This window comes from Panthera leo, chromosome A3, assembly GCF_018350215.1.
Source record: "Panthera leo isolate Ple1 chromosome A3, P.leo_Ple1_pat1.1, whole genome shotgun sequence".
In the NCBI taxonomy this organism is placed as follows: domain Eukaryota; kingdom Metazoa; phylum Chordata; class Mammalia; order Carnivora; family Felidae; genus Panthera; species Panthera leo.
Genome location: NC_056681.1, coordinates 124,040,083 through 124,062,503, shown reverse-complemented (window position 1 = coordinate 124,062,503; position 22,421 = coordinate 124,040,083). Strand labels below are relative to the sequence as shown.

At 47.9% G+C, this 22,421-nt stretch overlaps 1 protein-coding gene across 1 annotated transcript; it reads left to right on the top strand.

Moving 5' to 3' along the window:
• The first annotated feature begins 9,717 nt into the window (after window positions 1-9,717).
• On the top strand, window positions 9,718-12,164 carry RHOB (ras homolog family member B). Its single transcript, XM_042933594.1, has one exon. The coding sequence runs from the start codon at window positions 10,101-10,103 to the stop codon at window positions 10,689-10,691; it is 591 nt and encodes a 196-aa protein (XP_042789528.1). The 5' UTR covers window positions 9,718-10,100; the 3' UTR covers window positions 10,692-12,164.
• Window positions 12,165-22,421: the final 10,257 nt, after the last annotated feature.

The window sequence follows — 22,421 nt, the reverse complement described above, 5'->3', positions numbered from 1 at the left end:
AACATGGCAGCCAGGTTCCAAGAAGAAGCTTCCAAGAAGAAGCAAGCCCCAGTGTAAAATCGCTCACCAAGCTGCAACCTGCATCATTCTTGCTGATGTCCCATTGGCTTAATCTAGTCACATGGCCAAACTCAGATTCCTCATGGGAGGGGACCATACAAGCAGGTGAACACTAGGGGGCGTGGTTCATAGAAGGCCACCAAAGTGCCAACATACCACTTAGTTCAAGCCTTCTCTGAACTCCTCAGGCCCCTCCCCTGTGCCCAGTTGTTGTAGCACTTACCACACTAGACTGACTGTTGTACTGTATTGCCACTCATATTTATGGACTGGAGCTCCTTTGAGAACAGGCAATCTACCTGATTCCTCCTGTATCCCACTGCTGGCACCCAGTATGTTTGCAGAATAAATGATCGAATGAGAGTGGCGGCTGCCATTACTTCATAGCTGCCAGATTCAGGCCCTGCCTCTACCTCATAGAGACATCGGAGGTTCAACAGCTGTAAGATGTCACATGTGCTAAGTCCCTAAGTAAGCTCCATAAAGTATGGCAGCTATGTCCTAAACCAAGATCCTGGCACACAGGAAGCAACTAACACATGTTAGTGGAATTAATGAAGGAGTGAATGAGGGATTGAACTTTGTAGGCATATCACTGAGATTTCCAAACTATAGATGGATCAACTTCTTTCTTCAGCATATGTTATGACCAAGTGGAGTAGCAATCACACAACTCCACACTTCAAAGATGAAGCAGTTCCAAGAGAGTTGTCTAAAAGAGAGATTTTTTCCATGCTCTCCTTTTTTTTTTTTAAAGTTTATTTATTTATTTTGAGAGAGAGAGAGCCAGCAGGAGCAGGGGAGGGGCAGAGAGAGAGGAGAGACAGAATCCCAGGCAACCTCCAGGCTGTCAGGGCAGAGCCTGATGCGGGGCTCAATCTCATGAACCCTGAGATTGTGACCTGAGCCAAAATCAAGAGCCATGCCCTTAACCAACTGAGCCTCCTGGGCACCCCTCCATGCTCTCCTTTCTGATTGAGGATCCTTAAGAGGAACAGCTTTGTTTGTGGCTGGAGAGGAAGCAGAGGCCCAGGGATGGCGGGATGAAACATATCCATCACTGCCTCCTCACGATTGTATTGTCTGCTCCCCAGAGTCTGGTTCTGAGCAGGGGCTCCTAATATAGGCTCTGTCTCATGCTATAAATAGCCGCAGGCACATCTTCACTGGAGCCACGTCGGAGTGTGGAAAGCCATTGTGAACTGAACTCCTCCCTATTGCAAAATTCTGACATCATAAGATAACACAAGAAGTGAATCATCTCTGTATAAATACTTTGATTAGATCATTTGCTTTCAAGACTGGAAACAGGGAAGAGAAAAAACTTGGTGTTATTGTCCTCTGGATGTTACAAAAGGGTAACATTCCCTCCTCCCCCAACTGAATGCTAATTACCCCTCAGTTGTGAGAGCAACTTATTCTTCTTTAAAAAAAATTTTTTAATGTTTATTTTTGAGACAGAGTACGAGTGGGGGACGGGCAGAGAGAGAGGGAGACACAGAATCTGAAGCAGGCTCCAGGCTCTGAGCTGTCAGCACAGAGCCCTATGCAGGGCTTGAACCTATGAGCCCTGAGGTCATGACTTCACCCGAAGTCAGATGATGCTTAACTGACGGAGCCACCCAGGCGCCCCGTAGAATAACTTATTCTTTTTGTTTTTAATTTTTTAAATGTTTATTTATTTTTGAGACAGAGAGAGACAGAGCATGAATGGGGGAGGGTCACAGAGAGGGAGACACAGAATCAGAAGCAGGCTCAGCGTGGAGCCTGATGTGGAGCTCGGTCCTACGACCCTGGGATCCTAACTTGAGCTGAGATCAAGAGTCAGATGCTTAACCGACTGAGCCACCCAGGTGCTCCTAGAATAACTTATTATTTAAAAAAAATTTTTTTTATGTCTTTATTTTATTTTGAGAGACAGAGTGTGAGTGGGGGGGAGAGGCAGAGAGAGAGGGAGACACAGAATCTGAAGCAGACTCCAGGCTCTGAGCTGTCAGCATAGAGCCCGGCCTGGGGCTCAAACTCACATACTGTGAGATCATGACTTGAGCTGAAGCTGGACGCTTAACCAACTGAGCCACCCAGGCTTCCCTAGAATAACTATTCTTATGTAAGACCACATTTCCCTAGATTCTATACTTCGGCATATTTTGTCGTTTGGACCTCAGTTTAAGCAATTCAAAGAAAAGGTCTTGGATAATAAAATTAAATAAAAATGAGTTTTTGCTTTATACATTTTTTTCCACTTTATGAAAGGATTAATGATATTATTTTCTTTAGGTGAGCTCCTTTGATTCATTAAAAATGAAATGTATCTAGTTGGGACTCACAAACTGGTTCTGGCCAAATCCAGCCTGCTTTGCTTGTGCCTTTTCTGGGCAATGCAGTGGTTTGCTTTTCAATTCTGGACTTTGATAACTTAGTACAGCACGTTCTCCGGGTGCCCCCCCAGGCCCCACCACTGCCCAGTGTCTTACACACAGTTATGTGACCTGCTGGACCCCTGTGGACACCTGAGTTTCCAGTCTTGCAGTTTTGCATCTTATGGGGAAACTGAGACCCAGAAAGGAGGGTCTGCCCCAAGCTGAGCGGCTAGGAACTGGGAGCCAGGAAAAGCAGGTCTCCAGCCTCCTGGTGTGAGGCTCCCCTCCCTTTGGTTTACTGAGTCTCTGAGTGGCCACACCACTTTCCCATAGGTTTTGCTAAAGTAACAATGTACGTATGTGCTTTTGCTAATGTAACAATGTATGTGCCCTCCCAGCATAGGCCACAGACCTGGCCAGCATTTGCCAGGGTGGATTTTGTCATGTGGGCAGTAGATAATGGCAAGTTCTCCTGACCTTCCTCCTTCCTTTCTGCCCTTCCTTTTTCAGGGTGAGGCAAACCTCACAATGCTGTTACTATCAGGCAAATCTCATGCATAGAAGGAGGAACATGTTTCTACTTGTCCTGTTGCTACTTCCCCCTTCTCCTCAAATGGCTCTGATTAGAAACTTTGTCCGCACAATAGTTACACAGTCAATGTTTTAGCTGGTGCAAAGAGGTATTTCTTTCTTCTGGAAAAATCCTACTTGGTTGTCAAGGCCCTGCTCAAATGTGACTTCCTGTGTGAAGTCACCTCTACCTTTCATTTAGGTATTAGTGATATCTCAACCCCCAGTGGGGTGTGTGTGTATCTTTATATGTTGGTTCTGTGCCCTACTTATCCTTTGTGTCCTTCCTTACCCTTCTGTAGTCCCCTCTTCAATCCGTGCTTGCTGAGTTGAACTGAGAGGATTGAGGTTTGATAGGAGAGTTCCAGAGAATAATCTACAGCCTCTATTTTACTACCAAAATTGGAAAAAAACTAGATGTTGATTCTCTTTGTTGGAAAGGAAAATATGTCATCATGCAGAAAGGCCAAACAGCTCTATTGTTCAAGAAAACACCTCCCAGTGTTGGGATGAGAGTTGGACACATTAGGGAGGGGGCTGCTGATTTACAGGGGGTAGATGAAAGGCACTGGGGGTGCCTGGCCTGGAGAGCAGTGACAGAGAGGGGGACAGGGAGGCTCCAGATTGTCCCAACCACAGTGTTCAGCTGTCTGGGCCCTATGAAACAAAACCCAGCAGTGGGTTTAGCACAAATAAAAGGAAAGCATACCCATAGGAAGATTAACAGGTTTCAGGGGGCTCATACAAAAGTGACTCCCTGAGATGATGCATGAGGGAGTAGCTAGGGAGACACATGGACTTGTAGACATTTTAGAGCAGAGCCATCCAATACATGTGTAACGTGAGCCACACGTGTCATTTAGAATTTTCTGTGGGGCGCCTGGGTGGTTCAGTCAATTAAGCACCCAACTTCAGCTTCGGTCATGATCTCACGGTTTGTGAGTTCGAGCCCTGCACCAGTCTTGCACTGACAGCTCGGAGCCTGGAGCCTGCTTCGGATTCTGTGTCTCCCCTCTTTCCACCCCTCCCTCACTTGTGCTCTGTTTCTCTCTCAAAAATAAATAAACATTATGGAGCACCTGGGTGGCTCAGTCGGGTAAGCATCTGACTTCGTCTCAGGTCATGATCCTGAGCTTCGTGGTTTCCGGCCCCGCATCGGGCTCTGTGCCGACAGCTCAGAGCCTGGAGCCTGCTTCAGATTCTGTGTCTGTCTCTCTGCCCTTCCCCTGCTTGCACTCTGTCTCCCCAAAATAAATAAACATTAAAAAAAATTAGGGGTGCCTGAGTGGCTCAGTCAGTTGGGTGTCTGACTCTTGGTTTCAGCTCAGGTCATAACCTCACGGTTTGTGAGATCTGGCCCCGCATTGGGCTCTGCGCTGACAATGCAGGGCTGGCTCGGGATTCTCTCTCTCCTTCTCTCTCTGCCTCTCCCTTGCTTGTGCTCTCTGTCTCTTTCTCTCTCAAAATAAATAAATAAATAAACTTAAATAAAGATTTAAAATGTTCTGGTTGTCACATTAAAAAACCATAAAAAAGAGGTAAATTAATTTGAATTATATATCCAAATATATCCAACATATTAAATCTAATATATTAAAAAATATATTCAGTTATCTAAAATATATCATTTCAATATGTAATTAATATAAAAATTATTAATGGACTATTTTACATGTTTTTCAATCTGAGACTTCAAATTCTAGTTTTTATTTTATAGTTACAGCCCATCTTAATTCAGGTGCTAAATTTTCATTGAAAATACTCAGTCCGTATTTGGAGTTTATAAAATTTCCAGTAGGGAAAAGTAGATTCACATAGCTAAGTTGTTTCAAACATATGTAAAAGTTTCCCAGTAGCTGAATTAAATATCAGTTTTATCTTTTTATTTTTTTGTGGTCCATATGAGAACTCACTTAATTCTTTCTTTTTCCATTATTATTGAGCTATAATTGACACAGAACATTGGGTAAGTTTTAGGTGTACCCATTTAAAGTGTTGATGTGATATACTTCCATATTGCAAAATGATTACCACCATAGCCACACCTCCATCATGTTACATAATTACCATTTCTTTTTTGTGGTGATGGCATTTATTATCTACTCTCTTAGCAACTTTCAAGTATTAATGCTGTATTTTTAACTACAGTTACCACGTGCCTTAGATCCGTGGAACTTACTCATCTAGTAACTGGAAGTTTGTACTGTCTGACCAACATCTACCCATTTCCTCCACCCTGAATATCAGTTTTTCAATTTCAATTTCAATTAATTAAAATCAGATAACATTAAAAACTTAGCGCAGCAGCATGAGCAGCATTTCAAGTGTCCAACAGCCACATGTGGCCAGTGGCTACTGGATTGGACAGTGCAGTTTAAGGGTGATTAGGAGGTGGTCCATTGCCCACTGCCTACTCGCCTTGACCTGGCCCTAGGCTAGACAGATGGGTGTCTTATCAGAGTTCAATGCCCACATTCTGAAGTTTAACAGTTTAGCTATGGTGGGTCTGTGAGCCCAGCCTTCCCTGTGTTAGGCCTGGGTCGCACTGGGTCACAATCCCAGGGCAGGACTGGGATGTTTTACCTGCTGTTGCTTTTACCTGTGACCTCAGAAAGCGGCTCGAAGGCTCAGCTCTGTAACTCATGGCTGAATGTGCTCAAAAGGACCAGACAGGACCACTTTGGTTTTCCCATATTGCAATAGCATGTGTAGTTCTAGAAGAGCCTTTCCCTTTTCAGAACTCATTGCACTGAGATGGAAGGTTGACAATTTTTCTAGAGACTTGAAGGTACTCCTCAAGTTGGAAAAAAAAGTTAAAAAATCAAATGCTGTCAGGAATGTCTATGGCATTGTTGATTCCCAGTAAATGTTTGCTGGCAAATAAGCATAACTTCTAATTACACCAGAATATCCAACAACTGCTTTCTTAACTAGGGGGAAAAAAGAAGATGGTTTTTGTGGTTGAAGTTGTTTTACATTTCTGTGTATTACATGTAGGGCAAAAGAGATCCATTTTTTATGTAAATTAGCAAAATTCCATAGCTTTATGTCTCTTTCTTTGAATCTCTTTTAAAGTTTTTTTTAAAGCTTATTTTTAATTCTGTGTGTGTGTGTGTGAGAGAGAAAGAGACAGAGAGAGAGAGAGAGAGAGAGAGTGTGCAAGTGCCAGAGAGGGGCAAAGAGAAAGAGAGGATCCCAAGCAGGCTCTGAGAACTCTGTGTGGAGCTCGATGTGGGCGCCATCCCTCGAACCATGAGATCATGACCCAGGCCAAAATCAAGAGTGGGACACTTAACTGACTGAGCCACCTAGGTGCCCTTCTTGGAATCTCTTTCAGAAGTTACTATTTATGGGGCTCCTGGGTGGCTCAGTTGGTTAAGCGGTTAAGTGTCCCACTCTTGATTTAGCTCAGGTCATGATTCTAGGCTTGCAGGATCGAGACTCATGTGGGGCTCAGCAGCGTGGGACAGCATGGAGTCTGCTCAAGATTCTCTCTGTCTCTGTCTGCCTCTTTCCCCCATCCCTCTCCCCTGCTCACACATGTGCGCTGTCTTTCTCACTCTCTAAAAAAAAAAAAAAAAAAAAAAAAGTTTATTTAGGAAGGAATTAATTTCTTTTTTTACATTAAAAATTTATTGTTTGCTTGTTTTAGAGAGAGAGAGAGAGAGCACGTGTGAGCGGGGGAGAGGGGCAGAGGGAGAGAGAGACAATCTTAAGCAGGCTTCATGCTCAGCACAGAGCCAGCCACAGGATGCAATCCCAGGACCCTGGGGTCATGACCTGAACCAAAATCAAAAATTCGATGTTTAACTGACCCAGGCACCCCATGGAAGGAATTAATTTCTTAAGTGTATATGACAATAGTTAATATGTGTGTATAAATATATCTGTGATGAATTCCTAAAGAATCTACTTGTAAAACACCATAGATATACACATATATAGTACTATATACACATGTAAGGTTCTTTAAGGGGGGAAAAAAAAAACCATTAAGATTGCCACAAGGTGGCACTAAAATCTAATGAACATTCCAGTCTCTGGTCTTGTCTGAGAGCAGTTGGGGGGTGATTTAAAGGATCTGTAGGAAATGCTGGACAAAAAAGAAAACCAAACAAATTAAACTGAAGATTGGACAAAGATTAACATCTCCCTTTGTCTGAGGGATAATTTCCCCCTCTCACTGGTGTGGTATCTACCATACAGTGGATCTATATGTTAATAAGACTAATTTTTAAAATGAATTCTTCTTCTGGAGGAATCCTCACTCTTGCCGGCAATGGGAGTGTCCGGTGAAGGGAGAAGGGAGGCAGGGAGGAGTCTGTTTGACACATCACCTAGTTTGGAAAAGTTTATCTTGTGAGTGGTGGAGTCTTTGAAATAGTCAGTCTCCACAGAATTTGTCGACGTCTCCGGGACGTAAAAATGAATACCACGAAGAGAAGTAGCTGCAGAGCACGGATTTTTCTATTTGTTTACTTTGGCATATTTACCAACTGAGTATTTTTAGAAATTATTGCGATATTGAAAGTCAGGCTTGGAACACTCATATATTATGTCTGAGAATCAGGAAATGAGTGAATTGAATCCTTCTTCCTGATTCTTTGTATTTCAGTTTTTTAAAAAATACATGGCACAAAGCTTTAATTGTTTGATATTTTCTTAATATTTGAAGCTTAAGAGCATAGCCAAGGTTCCCAAGCTATATTAAGACAAAGAAAAGCCATGTAAACAATACAGCTATAAACGGTTTTGACTAAAAGAAGAAAAAATAAGATTTTTTTAATAGGCAAAAGAAAGAAAGGAAGAAGAAAAATTTGCAGATGGGAGCCCTAAACCAATGATCAAAAAACCCCTTCTTTTCTCCCGTGGGATCCTACTGAGCAAAAATTACTTGTTGGCAATTTAGTCCCTTAAATCTGGAAAACAAGAACAGTGGAGCTTATCCAGTATGAGGAAAGCCCTTTGGGGCATTTGGATATGTTCCCTATGGGACAGGCTCTAGGGGTTAGGGCACTACTGTCTTATTTGACTTGTTATATCTGTGGTGTTCATGTAGAGACCCAGACCTCAAAATATGAATCATAGGAGAAAATACCACAGCTTGGTGACAGCTGGCTGCATGGGTTCGGTTGGATGGTTGTTAAGGGGGAGTCTGGAGTCTGAGGTAGGAGACCCCCAGAAAGTTCTGAGCATTTGGGTGAATTCTCAACAGTCATTTAGTGATTCTTGCATAGGGCCAGGCATTGTGGTAGGTCTTCAAGATGCTGAGAGAAGATGGAATTTTGGCTCTCTACCAGCTTCCAGTCTTAGACAGGGAGGCAGAAACCTGAGGCCATAACTTCGTCCTGATGTGTGGGTCTCTCCTTTGCTGAAAAACCAATAAGCATCCCACTGCCTCTAAAATGGATATGCCCCAATCTGTTCAGTTGGTACTTTAGCCCTCCATGATTAGCCTCCACCTGAGTTTCAACTCTCTCTCTCCATCAAGTGCAGTCACACTAAGCTATTCCCTGTTCTTAGAGTATGTCTTCCTCCTTCCTACCTCTCTCCTTTTTTAAGGCTTTGCCTCCTTCGAGGAAGCCCTCCCTCTGTCCCCACCCCTCCCTCTTCTGTCCTGTGAAATTCTTTGCCTTAGGTCCTTTTAGATCAGAGTTCGGGATAGATGAATCAAGTCCTGGTGTGTAGGAGGAGACCTAGCACCCTACCAGAGACTAACTTGCTGGGTCCTCACCTGCAAGTCCTCTGTCCGCTCCTCTCTGTCCCCTGTCTGCCCCTCTCTGTCCCCTGTCTCAGGCCTCATCCTCTTCTTGCCTAATGGGGTGGGAGGTTGTTGGATTTTATTGTACTGTTTACTTCTGACAGTTCTCAGCCTTACTACCAGGACCCTAATTCATCATGCAACCCCTGGCTGAGGCTGCCTTTTGCTGCCTGGTAACTTCCTCCAAGTGGACATAAAGTCCTGCACCCAGCCTCAATCTTCCTTTTTCACGGGTCTCTCTTTCCCTAATCCTCACCTAGAGATGGGGGTGTGTGTGTAGGGGGTGGGGCAGGAAGAGGGTAGGCGATAGGACTTGAAGAGCTAGAAGCTAGGCCCAGGACCACCCAGCTCACAGTCAGCTTTTGGTCTCTGGGCCCAAACCTAGGGCTGTCCCAGGGAAGAGTACCAGGGTGGGGGGAGTTGGGAGTGGCGGAGTAGGTTAGGGAAAGGGCCGCTTCTAAGGGAAAAGAAAAAAACCTTGCTCGGAAACAAACGTGTGTGTGTGTGAGCGCGCGTGTGTTTATTTAAAAACAAAACCGCTTAAAGGAGCCGCTCCCTCCCCCACAGGGCCGGCCACCGCTGGGAGTTTGCAAGGAAGCGGGACAATTTTGAGCCAACGCCCCACAAAGTGCAGCCTCTCTCGGATCCGCTCGCCCAGGCCCCGCAGGCTCCCGGCCGCCAGCTCCGGGCCCGGGCTGGCTGCGAACAGGACGCGGGAAAGAGGAGGGGGGAACCCCGGTGCGGCCAGAGCCCCGCAGCGACAGCGGAGGCGCAGACTCCCCAGTCGCCGCCTCTCCCAGCCCCGCGGCCTGGGCCGTCAATCAAGCACGGCCGGCCCCGCCCCTGGGCTGCGGCGGGTGGCCAATCAGAGCCAAGCTCCGCAGCGATGAGCTCAGTCGGCTCGCTTCCCATTGGGCGGCTATATTAAGAAAGTGGCCGAACTCTTTAAATAGCGGGCGCTAGGGCCGCAGCCCGCATCTGCCACCGCAGTCTGCCTGTAGTCAGTGCTCTCTTGTATCCCGGGCGACACCTATAGAAACTGGGGAAGGGACCCGGCTGGCTCCGCTGCTCGAGCCACCGTTTGCGCACAAAGGCACCGACCCCGGGCCCGGGGCGAGAAGAGCGGCCACCGCCCCGGAGCAGCGCGGAGACCCACGGCGCGCCCTATGCCCCCGCGCCCCCGCCACGGCAGCCTGAGCGCACGGAGAGAACGCGCCACCGCGGGGCCCGGGTGCAGCTAGCGACCCTCGCCCCCAGCGCGCAGCCCGAGGTGAGCAGTGAGCGGAGAGCGGGACGGCAGCGAGGCGTTCGCGGGCCCCCTCCTGCTGCCCGGGCCCGGCCCGCTCATGGCGGCCATCCGCAAGAAGCTGGTGGTGGTGGGCGACGGCGCGTGCGGCAAGACGTGCCTGCTGATCGTGTTCAGTAAGGACGAGTTCCCCGAGGTGTACGTGCCCACCGTCTTCGAGAACTATGTGGCCGATATCGAGGTGGACGGCAAGCAGGTGGAGCTGGCGCTGTGGGACACGGCGGGCCAGGAGGACTACGACCGCCTGCGGCCGCTCTCCTACCCAGACACCGATGTGATCCTCATGTGCTTCTCAGTGGACAGCCCCGATTCGCTAGAGAACATCCCCGAGAAGTGGGTGCCCGAGGTGAAGCACTTCTGCCCCAACGTGCCCATCATCCTGGTGGCCAACAAGAAAGACCTGCGCAGCGATGAGCACGTCCGCACGGAGCTGGCCCGCATGAAGCAGGAACCCGTGCGCACGGATGACGGCCGCGCCATGGCCGTGCGCATCCAAGCCTACGACTACCTCGAGTGCTCCGCCAAGACCAAGGAGGGCGTGCGCGAGGTCTTCGAGACCGCCACGCGCGCCGCGCTGCAGAAGCGCTACGGCTCCCAGAACGGCTGCATCAACTGCTGCAAGGTGCTATGAGGGCCGCGCCCGCCCTGCCTGCCCCTGCCGGCGCGGCTCCCCCTCTCGGGCTCGACCCTCCCCCTCCACACCGAGCCCGAAGAAGGGGAGACCTGCGCCCCCCAAGGACCCCACCGGACTGCCTGACGTCTGCCTTTCGGCCCGGCAGCTGTGACCCGGCGGCTCTGGAATCGCCGTGGGAGGCACCGGGCGCCCCCTTTCCAGTGTCTGTGTGCGTCGGGCTGTGTTGCACAGGCCCGGGCGCCCCGCTGAGTGCCAAGGGTCCCCTGAGCACCCCTTTCTGAAGAGCAGAGCCTCTTCGGAGTGTGTGGCTGTGTGTTTGTTCGATTCCCCTGCCCCACTTTCACCCACCCCCGCCTCTGATCCCGGGAGAAGAGCTTGGCGCCGGGGTGCAGCCGCGCCCCATCAGATGTGCGCCCGGAACCAGCGAGCGCCTGCTGTCCCTTGTCTGTAACATAGACCGCGGGAACTGCGGGAGGGGAGGGCTGGGGAGGATGGGGTGTTATATAAATATAGATATAATTTTATTTTCGAAGGTAGGATGGTGTTATTTAATGGTGGTGGTGGGTGGAGTGACAGGGCGCCAGAACAGCTCCGGCCCACCTTGGGTCGGGCGCCCATCCAAGCATGAACAGGACTTGGCAATCTTTCCAACCCCTGGGGAAGACTTTTGCAACAGCCTTGGGGCTGAGAGGACACAGCTTCCAGACTCACGTCTCCTGCGGGCCAGCCCCAGGCGAACCCCTCACTAGCCCTGGGCTGGAGGAGGGAGAGAGGGCTTTGGGTCGTTTTTTTTGCCATAAGCGAACTTTGTGCCTGTCATACAAGTGGAAATTGTTCATTCCAAGAAACTGATGTTATTTGATTTATTTAAAAGCTAAAACTTGCTGGGTTTTTTTGGAAAGAATTCTTTGCACAATTGTTTTATTGTTTGACACTTAATGCACTTGTCATTTGCATAAGACAGTAGCATTCTGACCACCCTTGTACGCTGTAACCTCAGTTACTTCTGATGTTTTTTTTTTAAAGATGATGACTTTTAAACAAGAGGAAAAAGAAACCACTAATTATTGTTTTAGTTTTCTTGAAAAAAAAAGTGGCAACACTGTTTTGCGATTTTATTTGTGCAGGTATGCGCACTATTTTGATAAAAGGGCAGTAACAAGTATTGGGACCTATTTAACCCCCCCCCCCCCTTTTTTTTCTTCACAAGGCAGTCTTTAAAGCTATGTGAAATTTTCTCTGCATCTCTGTACAGAGAATGAACCTACCCCTACCCCTAGTCTCTCCTTTCTCCCCCTCCCTTCCCCACCCAGTGGTACTTCTACTAAATTGTTGTCTTGTTTTTTTATTTTTTAAATAAACTGACAAATGACAAAGTGGTGAGCTTATGATGTTTACATAAAAGTTCTATAAGCTGTGTATACAGTTTTTTTATGTAAAATATTAAAAAGACTATGATGATGACATTTATAAAATGGCTCCTGTGATTTAATAGCGTGTGGGGGCAAGGAGAGACTTCTGGGCAAGATCCTTCTTGCCGCCACTCTTTCCCTCATGGTGTTTGGAGTAAATGAGGCCGAAATCCTTTGGGGATGTGTGGGGGGTTGGGTGGCACGGGAGACCAGTTGCTCCTGTCCCCATCCCAGAGGAAGATGAGTGGGGGACCCAAGCACCCAGTGCCAAAGTCTCTGACCTAATGCATACTGTCTGCCTATAACACCGTGTCTAAGTCCGTGGGTTCTTACTCCTTGAAACTTGAAAGGTTGTCATTCGTGCCTGTTAAATTAGGTAACCTTTTTGTGTTTGTCACAGATGTGGGGCCGAGGTCTCTAGCTAGGAGGCTGGTTACCGGGTTCCCTTCACATCCTCAAGGGGTTCCACAGTACCCCAGATTGCAGGTTGTTACCTGTAGGTTGTTACCTTTCTAGCTGGAGCTCCTAGGTGGAAGGGGAGAGCCCAAATCAGGACCTGATTCTTCTTTCAACAAACTTTTGTCTCGGTGTGTGTCTATACAGAACCTAGAATGCTGTATTCTAAGTTCAGAGAATGGCCACATCACGGACAGAACACTGGATGTTTGGGGTGGCTGTGATTTAAAGCTGGGGCAGCCACATTGTGAGATTTAATCAGGATGACCTCCAAATTCAGACACTTAGCCAACTGCAGGGGGTCTCAGAAGCAGCTAGGCAGGGCAGAGTGATACTTGGAGACCACACCAAAATCCTGCTCCAGGCATGATGGCTCAAATCTGCCAGCTCTCAGCAGTTTCTAGGGAATGTGGCTGATAATGTTCACCTCTCCCAGCTACCTAAGATGTGCGGTTTTTGTTTTGGGAATCCGCACTTTCTGACTTTCCAGCCCTTAGCTGCTCTCCCTATCTCCCTGCACACCCAGGGCTGAGACCGAGGAGTTTCCTTTTGAAGTCATTTGCTTGAAAGCTTGAGGCTTCTGTTCCCTGTCTTTCCAGACACCCAGGGTCTTTTGTTGTGTGAGGCAAACCTGGTTGCTGGTGATCTTTCACCCACTTAAACGTGTCCAGAACAGGGCCTCCTGCACAGCCAGGCCCATAGGCCAACAGAGGGGAATTGTCTGGGCTTCTCCAAGTGCAGAGTGGGAGATGGTCCACCCAGGCTGGCTTCTTCTATGAGCCACTGCCTCCCCCCTTTCCTTGGCCCCCCAGCCCCACTCACCTCCATCCCCAGAGCCTACTGTTTCTTCCTTGCTTAAAGACAAAACTTCCCATTGAAAAACAAAGTGTTGATTTGCAGGTTTTACAGCTAGCAAATCCTTCTGTACCAGGGAGTGCAGGACTCTGGAGAAGAGCTCAGGCTTGGGCTCAATGCCCAGGACTCAGCTTTGTAACCAGCCAAGAGCCCGGAGACCCACCCAGCCCTCTGAAAGGGCCTTTTCTGAATTTCCTGCCTGCTCAAATCTGCCTGGTAGCTAAAAGCTGTCTGGTTTTTTAATTTTTTTATTATTATTATTTTTTATTTTGGAAGACAACCACCCAGATGACGCATGGCAGCCTGAGTTATGCTTGTTTTAAAATGCATGGCATTTAATAATCCTGCCGGAACACACTCTTCTTGCTGCATTAGGATCCAACTGGAAAATATAAAGATGAATTGCTGTAGGCTGGAAAATCAATTAGGAAAAAGAGGTAAAACATCTGGTGTTACTCTTAGGATATGAAAATTCATTTTGCACATTTAAAATAAATGTGCTGAGTTCATTTAATTGCCTGTTGAGCTGTTTCGTAGAGAATAGTGGGGTGTTTCATTGATCCCGGGCATTTCATAGCAAGGGGCACTGGCTTGGGTTCTCGTTTAATCTTAATTTTAAACCAATCTGGATTGTATTTCTAAGTTCTTTTTCACATGTGTGTACTTCTTTTTCAGTGTACTTAGAATGGTGGTTTTCAAACCTAACCATGCATCAGAATCGCATGGAGGGCTGGTTAAAACACAGATGGCTAGGCCTAGCCCCCCGACTTTCTGATCCAGCGGGCCTGAGGTGGGGACCCCAAATTTGAATTTCTAGCAAGGTCCTAAGTGATGCTGATGCCGTGGGTCTGGGGCCCTCAGTTTGAGAACCACTGACTCAAAATGAGGGAGAGTCCTTGTCAATGCACAGAGGAGGGGGTCATCTGGTAGTAGAGTAGATGGAATTCCTCGGACTTAGGGGGTCGCACCCCCACCCCTTGCAGTCCCAGCTTCCTTACCCCAGAGAGTCCAGCACTTTCTGAGACCTTCCCTTCTGAGATGAACCACACATAACCCGTATCTTCTCTACATTCTTGGGCGAAGGGGGCTTTCACGCCCTTCTAGAGATTTATTTCTGTCCCTTGTGAATTCAGAATGCAGCAGCTCTCTGTAATTCGTCCAGCACTGGCACCTACTTTGTCAGCTCTGCTGAGATGAGAGAGAGATACAAAAGCAAATAGGGCAAAGTCTTTGCCCTGGTGGGCCGGGCAGTTCCAGGAATACATTCGCTAAGGCACTGAATACAGTGTGCTCAAATGGAGGCATTAGGCCCAGGGCACAACAGGAGCCTGGGAAGTTGGGGAGGGCTTCTTGGAGGAGGGGACATTTGAACTGAGTCTTAAAGCAGGATGGAGTGATGTGTAGGTGGGAGATACAGCTTCTTTGTATTACTGTGGGGCCTGGCCTCTGGGGAATAAAGCTCTCTTGGGTGGGAACCACCTTCCACTTTTAGGCCCTCTGGCATATATTTCTTCAGTCAAGAAAAATGATGTTACCCAGCCAAGTCAAACACAGCCTCTCCCCTGCCTTCCCTGTCCACACACAGGCCAGTAGAGAAGGTTGGTGATGATGACGGTTTCATTGTTTTCTCTGTGCCTTCCAGGGAGGCGGGGCGGATACAGGGACTGGCTTTGTGGTCACTGTGCTCCTGGGAAACACACAGCCTGGGCTCAAGGAGGCTGGAATACCACAAAGGGACCTTGTACTCTGGCCCACTGGAGGACAGTCCCTTACCACTTTACTTGGCCCATCTTCTGGCTGGAGGGAGAACCTGAGCAGTCAGGCTGTCCCTCCCGGCCCCAACTCTCAGCAGGCCCCTTTTCTGGCCTGAGAGATAAGAGTCTGGAAGACCCAGTTCATTCCTTCCTGCCCATTCTTTTAGCCATAAGTATTTCCTGTATGAGGAAGAGACTCTGTGCCTAGCATCATGCCAGGAGCTTGGGACCCAGTAGACAAATGGGCAAGTATCTTCTGTCCCCTCATAGGGCTTTCCGTCTAGTTAGTGTGTCTGAAAGATGTAATAATAATGATGCTGATGACAGCTAATATTTATTGGCTCAGCATCGGGCCCTATTCTAAGCCCTTCATCTGTATCATTTTATTTAGTCTCTGTATTAGTTATCTGTTGTTGCATAACAGATTATCTCAAAACTTAGTGGCTAAGAATAGCATTTATTATCTCACAGTTTTTGTGAGTCAGGAATCCAGATACAGCTTAGCTGGGTCCTCTGGCTCAGGGTCTCTGCTAAAACTCTAACTAAGGTATTGGCTGGGGCTGGATTCTTCTCAAGGCTCCCCTGGAGAATCTGGCCCACTCACTTGGTTGCTGGCAGGATTCAGTTCTCACTGGCTGAGGCCACATATTCAAGTCCTCACCAGTAGGCCTCTCCATAGGGCATTCACAACATGGAAGCTTGCTTCATCAGTGCAAGTGAGAGAGAAGATCCGGGGAGAGGGAGAGTGTAGGCAAGACCAACCTAATCTTGGAAGTGACATCCCATTACTTTTGCTATATTCTATTTATTAGAAACAAGTAACTGAGTCCAGCATGTACTCAGTTGGAGTATATTACTTAAGGACAAGCATACCAGAAGGTGGGACCATGGGGGACCATTTAGAAGCAGTACACCATAATCTCTATGACAACTCTCAGGTAAATAGTGTTATCCTCACTTCCTGGTGGGATAACTGAGCTGTACGAGGTTAGACAACTTGCTCATGGTCACAGAACACATACAGATTTGAACCCAGGCAGTCTGGCTCCAGGACAATGACCTTACATACATGGTGGGAGGATGATTTGAGAAAAATAACCCTGACTGCAGTGTGGAGGATGGATTGGAACAGGGAAAGCCAGAGGCAAGAAGGGCGGTCAGGAAGACTTTTTCCTGGTCTAGGTAGAGATGAGAAGGCCTGAACCAAGGCTCTGACATGGGGAGGAGAAGGCAGATTGGAAAGGCATTCAGGAGGTAGAAGGTATGGGAATCTGAGTGGGAGGCACCATGCTGACCCCTAGGATTCTGATGTGGGTGATGCTGAGGATGCTGATGCCATTATTTAAGGCAAGAGTAAACAGAGGACAGGCAGATTTGGAGGCAGGGCTCTGGAAGGACATGTTGAGTATGGTTTTATATATAGTGAGTATGGGGTACCACTGTGCTCATTCTCCTCACCTTCCTTCTCACACTACAGGCTTGTACTTTCTGTAGAGTTGGACCAGTGTGTGCTGCTCAGGTCATGGCGAAGGTCGCAGCTTTTATGGATGAGAAAAATCTCCCTTGAAGGGAGGAGACATTCATCAGATCACCCTCCTTGGAAGAAGCAAGTGCTGGGATAGGTCTTAGAAAGTTAGGCAACAGGGGAAGGGGGCTCCTTCATCTCCCTGAGGACCTGCTGTAGGTGATTTTAAGATCTTGCTGGGTGAGGGGAGGAGACGTTTGCTCTAGGTGAGTGGCCAGGGTAGACAGAGACCCTATGAGGGCCATTCATGTTCTGTGGGCTTCAGGAGTAACCATACTCAATGGCCAGTTGCAAGTTATGTCCGGTAAATAATAAATTCCTTTCTGTTCTTTTGGAACCTTCAGTAAAATCTTGCTAAATGTTCCAGCCTGGCTTTATTTAGCTCTGCTGTGGAGATTTAAGGGAAGAATATCATCCATGCCTGGGCAATAAGTTCACTTATTTATTTTTGAGAAAGAGAGAGAGAGAAAGAGAGCATGAGCATGAGTGGGAGAGGAGCAGAGAGAGAAAATCCCAAGCAGGCTCTGCCCTGTCAGCCTGGATGGAGCCCAATGTGGGGCTCAAACTCATGAACATGAGATCATGACCTGAGCTGAAATCAAGAGTTAGATGCTTAACCGACTGAGCCATCCAGGCATCCCACTTTTTTTTTTAGGTTTATTTATTTTTGAGAGAATGAGCATGACTGGAGAAGGGGCAGAGAGAGAGGGAGGGTTGAGAAGCAACACTTCTGAGGGGCTTCCATCATGGTGGTTTCATCCGGAATCAGAACAGGTATCCTTGGGATAAAAATATTCTGGGATAAGATTCGTGGTTGTGATGGTCATCTGTCCTTCTCTACATGGATCAGTTTCCTCACTGCTAGCCACAAGTCAGGATGCCTATGTGGCACTGGTGGCACATAGTTGGATGGGTTTATGGGTCAGCTGAGCAAAGAGGGAGTCATCAGAGAATAGGTGGCAGCAGAAGTGTTGGAGAAGGGATAAGATGCCCTGGGAAGAGTACGTAGAGGGAGAGGAGACTGTAAACTAGATCAGAAGCTCCACGATGAGCCTAGAGGTCATGCCTGCTCCATCACTGCTGAGTCTCTAATACCCAATATGGTGCTTGGCACATACTAGAACCTCAATAAGCTGCAGAATGAATTAATTAATTAAAGAAGAGACAGAGATTTTGGGAGCATGCACTTCTAAGAGACCCAAAGAAGTGGCAGAGGTTTGCAACAGCTGCTGTGGAGAATAAGGGGAAGCATTGTTAAAGAACGGCTGGGCTACATGGAGGGTCCAGTAGTCCTTAGGTGCTGGGAAAGAAAAAAGCAGGGAAATTGCTCCGTTTTGACATGAGATACATGTAACGCAGTAGTGACGAGTAACCAAATATTTTCATCTTGGGGGCTGAGTCGAGGGCAGTTAAGAGAGTGTTCCTAGACGGCAGGGCTTTGGGCCTGACAAAACCAACTGAGAGAAGGTGCCTGGCCCAACAAGCTCCCTGGGGAAATACTCCCAGTGATCCTGGGATGAGCAAGCAGTAGAGAAGCACATTTCCAGGGCTCTAGGCCACCCTCCCCAGGGCCACCAGAGTGGCGGGGTGGGCACAATTACCATCACTTTGGGCTGAGGAAGCTGGGTGGTTTTGGACTCTGGGTTGGGAGCTTGGCATGACTGGTCCATGTTTTCTATTTTAGAAATCGTGATCTGAAAGTACAATTCTAAGGGCTATGGAACCAGGCCTTGGGCTTTTATGACTCTCTGACCTCTGTCCCCTGGCTGTCATTTGGAGCTATTTTCCTTTTCTCTTGAATCCTGAGAGGGGAAGAAACAAATGTTACTAGGAGCAAGTTTCTCATCACTTTGTTAATGATTGATTTCATTTCATTCCAGAACTTGTTTGACCTTTGGATAAACAATTGAAACCTTCTGGAGACACCTAAAAGGAATGTAGGAATGCATTTGCTATTTAATGGTAGAAAGATTATAAATGGGACTCTGACAGAATAAAAAGTATTATTTATAGGAGTGCTAACAAAAAGTCACTTGTAACATACACATTCTTCAGCAATGGCCAAATAAGGGAAAGTGTGATATCTGGTCACATAACCAAGCTGACTCTGTAAATGAGAGTCTCCGTCTACCCATCCCCCTTTCTCAAGCCTGAGCAATCTCTGGCTACAAATTTCTTCTAAGGAAGTCTAGAATTGTGGGACAAATGGAGATCCTGACCACACACACAAGATAACACCGACATAAATTAGCCAGCCTGGATTTTCAGAAGGTGTGTTTAGCTGTGCCAGGGGAGAACTGTTCAAAGTTTTTACTTCCTGGGTAATGGTAGAAATCATAGACGGTATAGTTGGTTACCTGCCAAACTGGAAAGAAAAAACAAAGATGAACTGCAAGGAAGGCATGAACAACTCAAAGGGGAAAGGGGCACTAATTGGGTTTAGAAAGCCACGAGTTGTCCAGCAGGCTGAGGTGATCCAGCCTCCTTCCCTAACATGGGGACAAACTAGAAAGCAGCCTCACCAGTTAGCCCAGGAAATTCAGAAGGCTCAGTGCCATTGTAAAGTGGGATGCAGAGGAGGCCCTGGAAATGGCTTCAGCCAGGGCCACGGACCCACCTGGGCATGTGTAACCCTCTCTTCCTCGGCTGGGTGTTGGAAGAGATTGAAGCTCATGGAGCTGGCCCAGGACCTCAACAAAGATGGGCAGGAGGGGAGCCCCCCTCTTTCCCACTCTGTTGTTATCTCCCCCAGCAGGACAGGGAGTATGTTTAGTGGGGAAATCTAGGATTATAGGCAGAAGCCCCAGCTCTGTCTACACTCTGCGTGCATTTTTGGGCCAATTACTTTTACTCTCCATCGCCTCAGATTTTCTATTTGTAGAGTGGAAATAATTTTGGAGATTAAATAAGATCAACCCAAGCATTCGGCACAGAGCCCAGCTCATCCTAAGTCCTCAACAAATCTTGGTTACCTTCCCTCTAGGGTGTTCATCTTAGCACCTGAAGCACAAAGTAGAAGCGGAATAAATTTTGCTGGATAAATGAGTGTATAATAACTCTTTTGTTTGTCAAGGACTTTTTCAACTGTAAGCTCCTCAATTATCACATCATACTCATTTTTGCAACCCCAGCGTCTAGGGTAGGGTCTGGTACATATAGGTGCTTGGTAACCACTAAGTTATTGAATAATAGCTTGAGTTCAGAGGGTCCTTGATAAATTGGGGATTCTCAGGATTGCATAGGATCAATTGCCACTCAGGAAGGAAGTACCCACCAGTTGGGTCCCAGAGGATGTGGTAGCAGGAGCTGAATCCCCTGAGCTCTGAGGGGAAGGGGGTCTGCAGACCAGCAGGCTTTCTCCCTTGGAGCATGGTGCTCTCAGCAGGGGCTGGATGGGCAGTGTACCAGTTTGTTGACCCATCGACACAGAGTGAGGAGCAGGGTGGCTGGGGCAGAGAGCCAGGGAGAGCCTGCCTAGCTTACCTCGCTGACATGGCCACAGATGGAAGGAGAGTTGGTAACTTTTACAGGTGAACAAGTGCCAGGAAAAACACTGACGACTCCTAAGTGATCAAGAAATGTGCTTGAAAGATCTAGCCATTAGTACTGTGTGTGCAAGACCCAGGACTCAGCTGCTGCATTTGTAACCTGAGAAAGCAAGTCCCTGCCTTTTTTATGAGCTCAGCAAAACCAGCAGACCCCACCATGGAAAGGGAAAACAAAGAAATGAGGACATTTGATCAGTTGCCCACAGTGCCTCTAAGAGCATGAGCCCAGAGCTCTGTTTCTGCAGGAATGTACCAAACGCACCACAAGTGAGCTGGTAATCGCTTTAAGTCTGGGCAAACTGGTTCTCCTGGCACAAGGTGGGAACTGAGCTTAATTAGACTGCAGGATTTGACTGGAGGAAAGGCCTTTGTTCCAGGTTGGCTCCAGTTTTTGTTTTGTTTTGTTTTTACTTTCTTGTTAAATAAGAACAAAAATTGTATTGTCGGGGCAGGAGCACAGGGCAGGGGTTTGGTATGGAAATTCTCATTCAGAGGTAAACTCCCCACATTTCAGATTTTTCAGAAAGCCGACCCTGAACTTGAGTCTGGTAATGCCTGACCTTCATGGGATCTGGGGTGGTATCCTGGGGAGGGCTGGCCGCTGTATGGAGACTTGGCTGGCTCACTTTGGCAGGTTTTCTCCAAGTGACTTGGAAATGGATGCCTGAATCGACTCTACGGTGCCCAATTCCAAATTCTGAGGAGTCTGGGCCACACTTGGGGGTTTGTGGCCTGGCAGCCTCCACGTCTGGGGAGATTGTGCTGTGTTGGTCAGTGGTAGAAAATGAAGTCAAGCATGGTCACTTGGCTTATCTTGTTTGGAGGCAGAAAGTCTTATTTCAGGGTTTGGGCTGGAAGCAGGGATCTGGGATGGATTCCTGAGGGGGCTTTGGAATCATCCTCTTCAAACCACACGAAGATTTGTCAGGCCCCTCCTTGGCAATGGGCCAGGGGTAAAACATCATTTGAGTTCAAGGAAATCTGAATTTGCCTCCTGGAGGGAGTGGACCAGTCTAGCAGATCCTGGTAGTCCAGGAATTGGAGAACTAGAGGTTCAACTGGTCAGGGCCACCAGGAACGGGGTCCAGGCCCTAAGGAAAAGCTTTCTGGGCTCCCTCTCGGACAGACATTCTAAAATCTATGACTAGGATTTGATCTAGCTCCCATCTGGGCCTCTGGGCCTGGTAATTAGTATGGCTCCCCTATCATCAGCAGCCCTGCAATGCCTGTGTGCGGCTGGGTTGGGGTGCTAGGGCTAAGAACAGGGTGACGAGGCAGGTTTGGGGTGAGCACAGGAGGATGGGCTCAGGGCTCAGAGACAAGGGCATCTGAGAGCTCTTCCTAAGGAATGGCCAGGGACTTCTCTCTTTTTGGGACACCTCCTGTCTTTCCTTATACACAATCGTTGTGCCTTTAAGAAATAAAGCCCATCTTGATCCAGCTCATCCTAGGTGTGCTGCTTGGGGCCCAGATCTGGTGGGAGGAGGAAGACGTGAAGGCATACCCTCTTTCACTTGCTGCCTAAAATGAAGCTCTTGTGACCTCCCCCCCCAACCCCCCTTGTCTGTCACCTTACCCAGCTCTCACCAACCGTTCACAGCAAGTCTAGCTGGAAAGCATCAGGACCATGCTTGGGAAATCACCCAGTGGCTGCCGGCTCCATTCCACACCTACTGTGTGTCAGGCCTGTGTGAGCAGGTTGCAGCGGGGGGTGGGGGGGGTGGACAGGAGAGCACCTGAGATAAACTCCCCATCCCTGGGAACTCTCTGCGGTAATTCTCCTTTCAACATCTGGGTATTTCACTACGCAGAAGAGGGGGCAGGGCTGTCACAACTAGAATCCTCCAGTATTTTCTTCCTGAGAATAAACATGGTATTTGAAAGGCAAGAGTCTTCCCATTTCTTGTGAGTAGTGGCTGCTTCTCTGGGCCTTTGGGGCTTAGCTCGCTGTTGTATTTACTGCAGGCCTTGGAGTAAATATCACTTCCAGTGGGAGGCCTTCTCTTGACCTCGCACAACCGAGTGGATAGCCCTTCTGTGTGTTCTCCAGCACCTTACCTTACCCTTATCTCAACACTTATCCACTGTATTTCTTAAAAAAATTTTTTTTTAATGTTTACTCACTTTTTTTGAGACAGAGATGGAGAGTGTGAGTGGGGGAGGGGCAGAGAGAGACG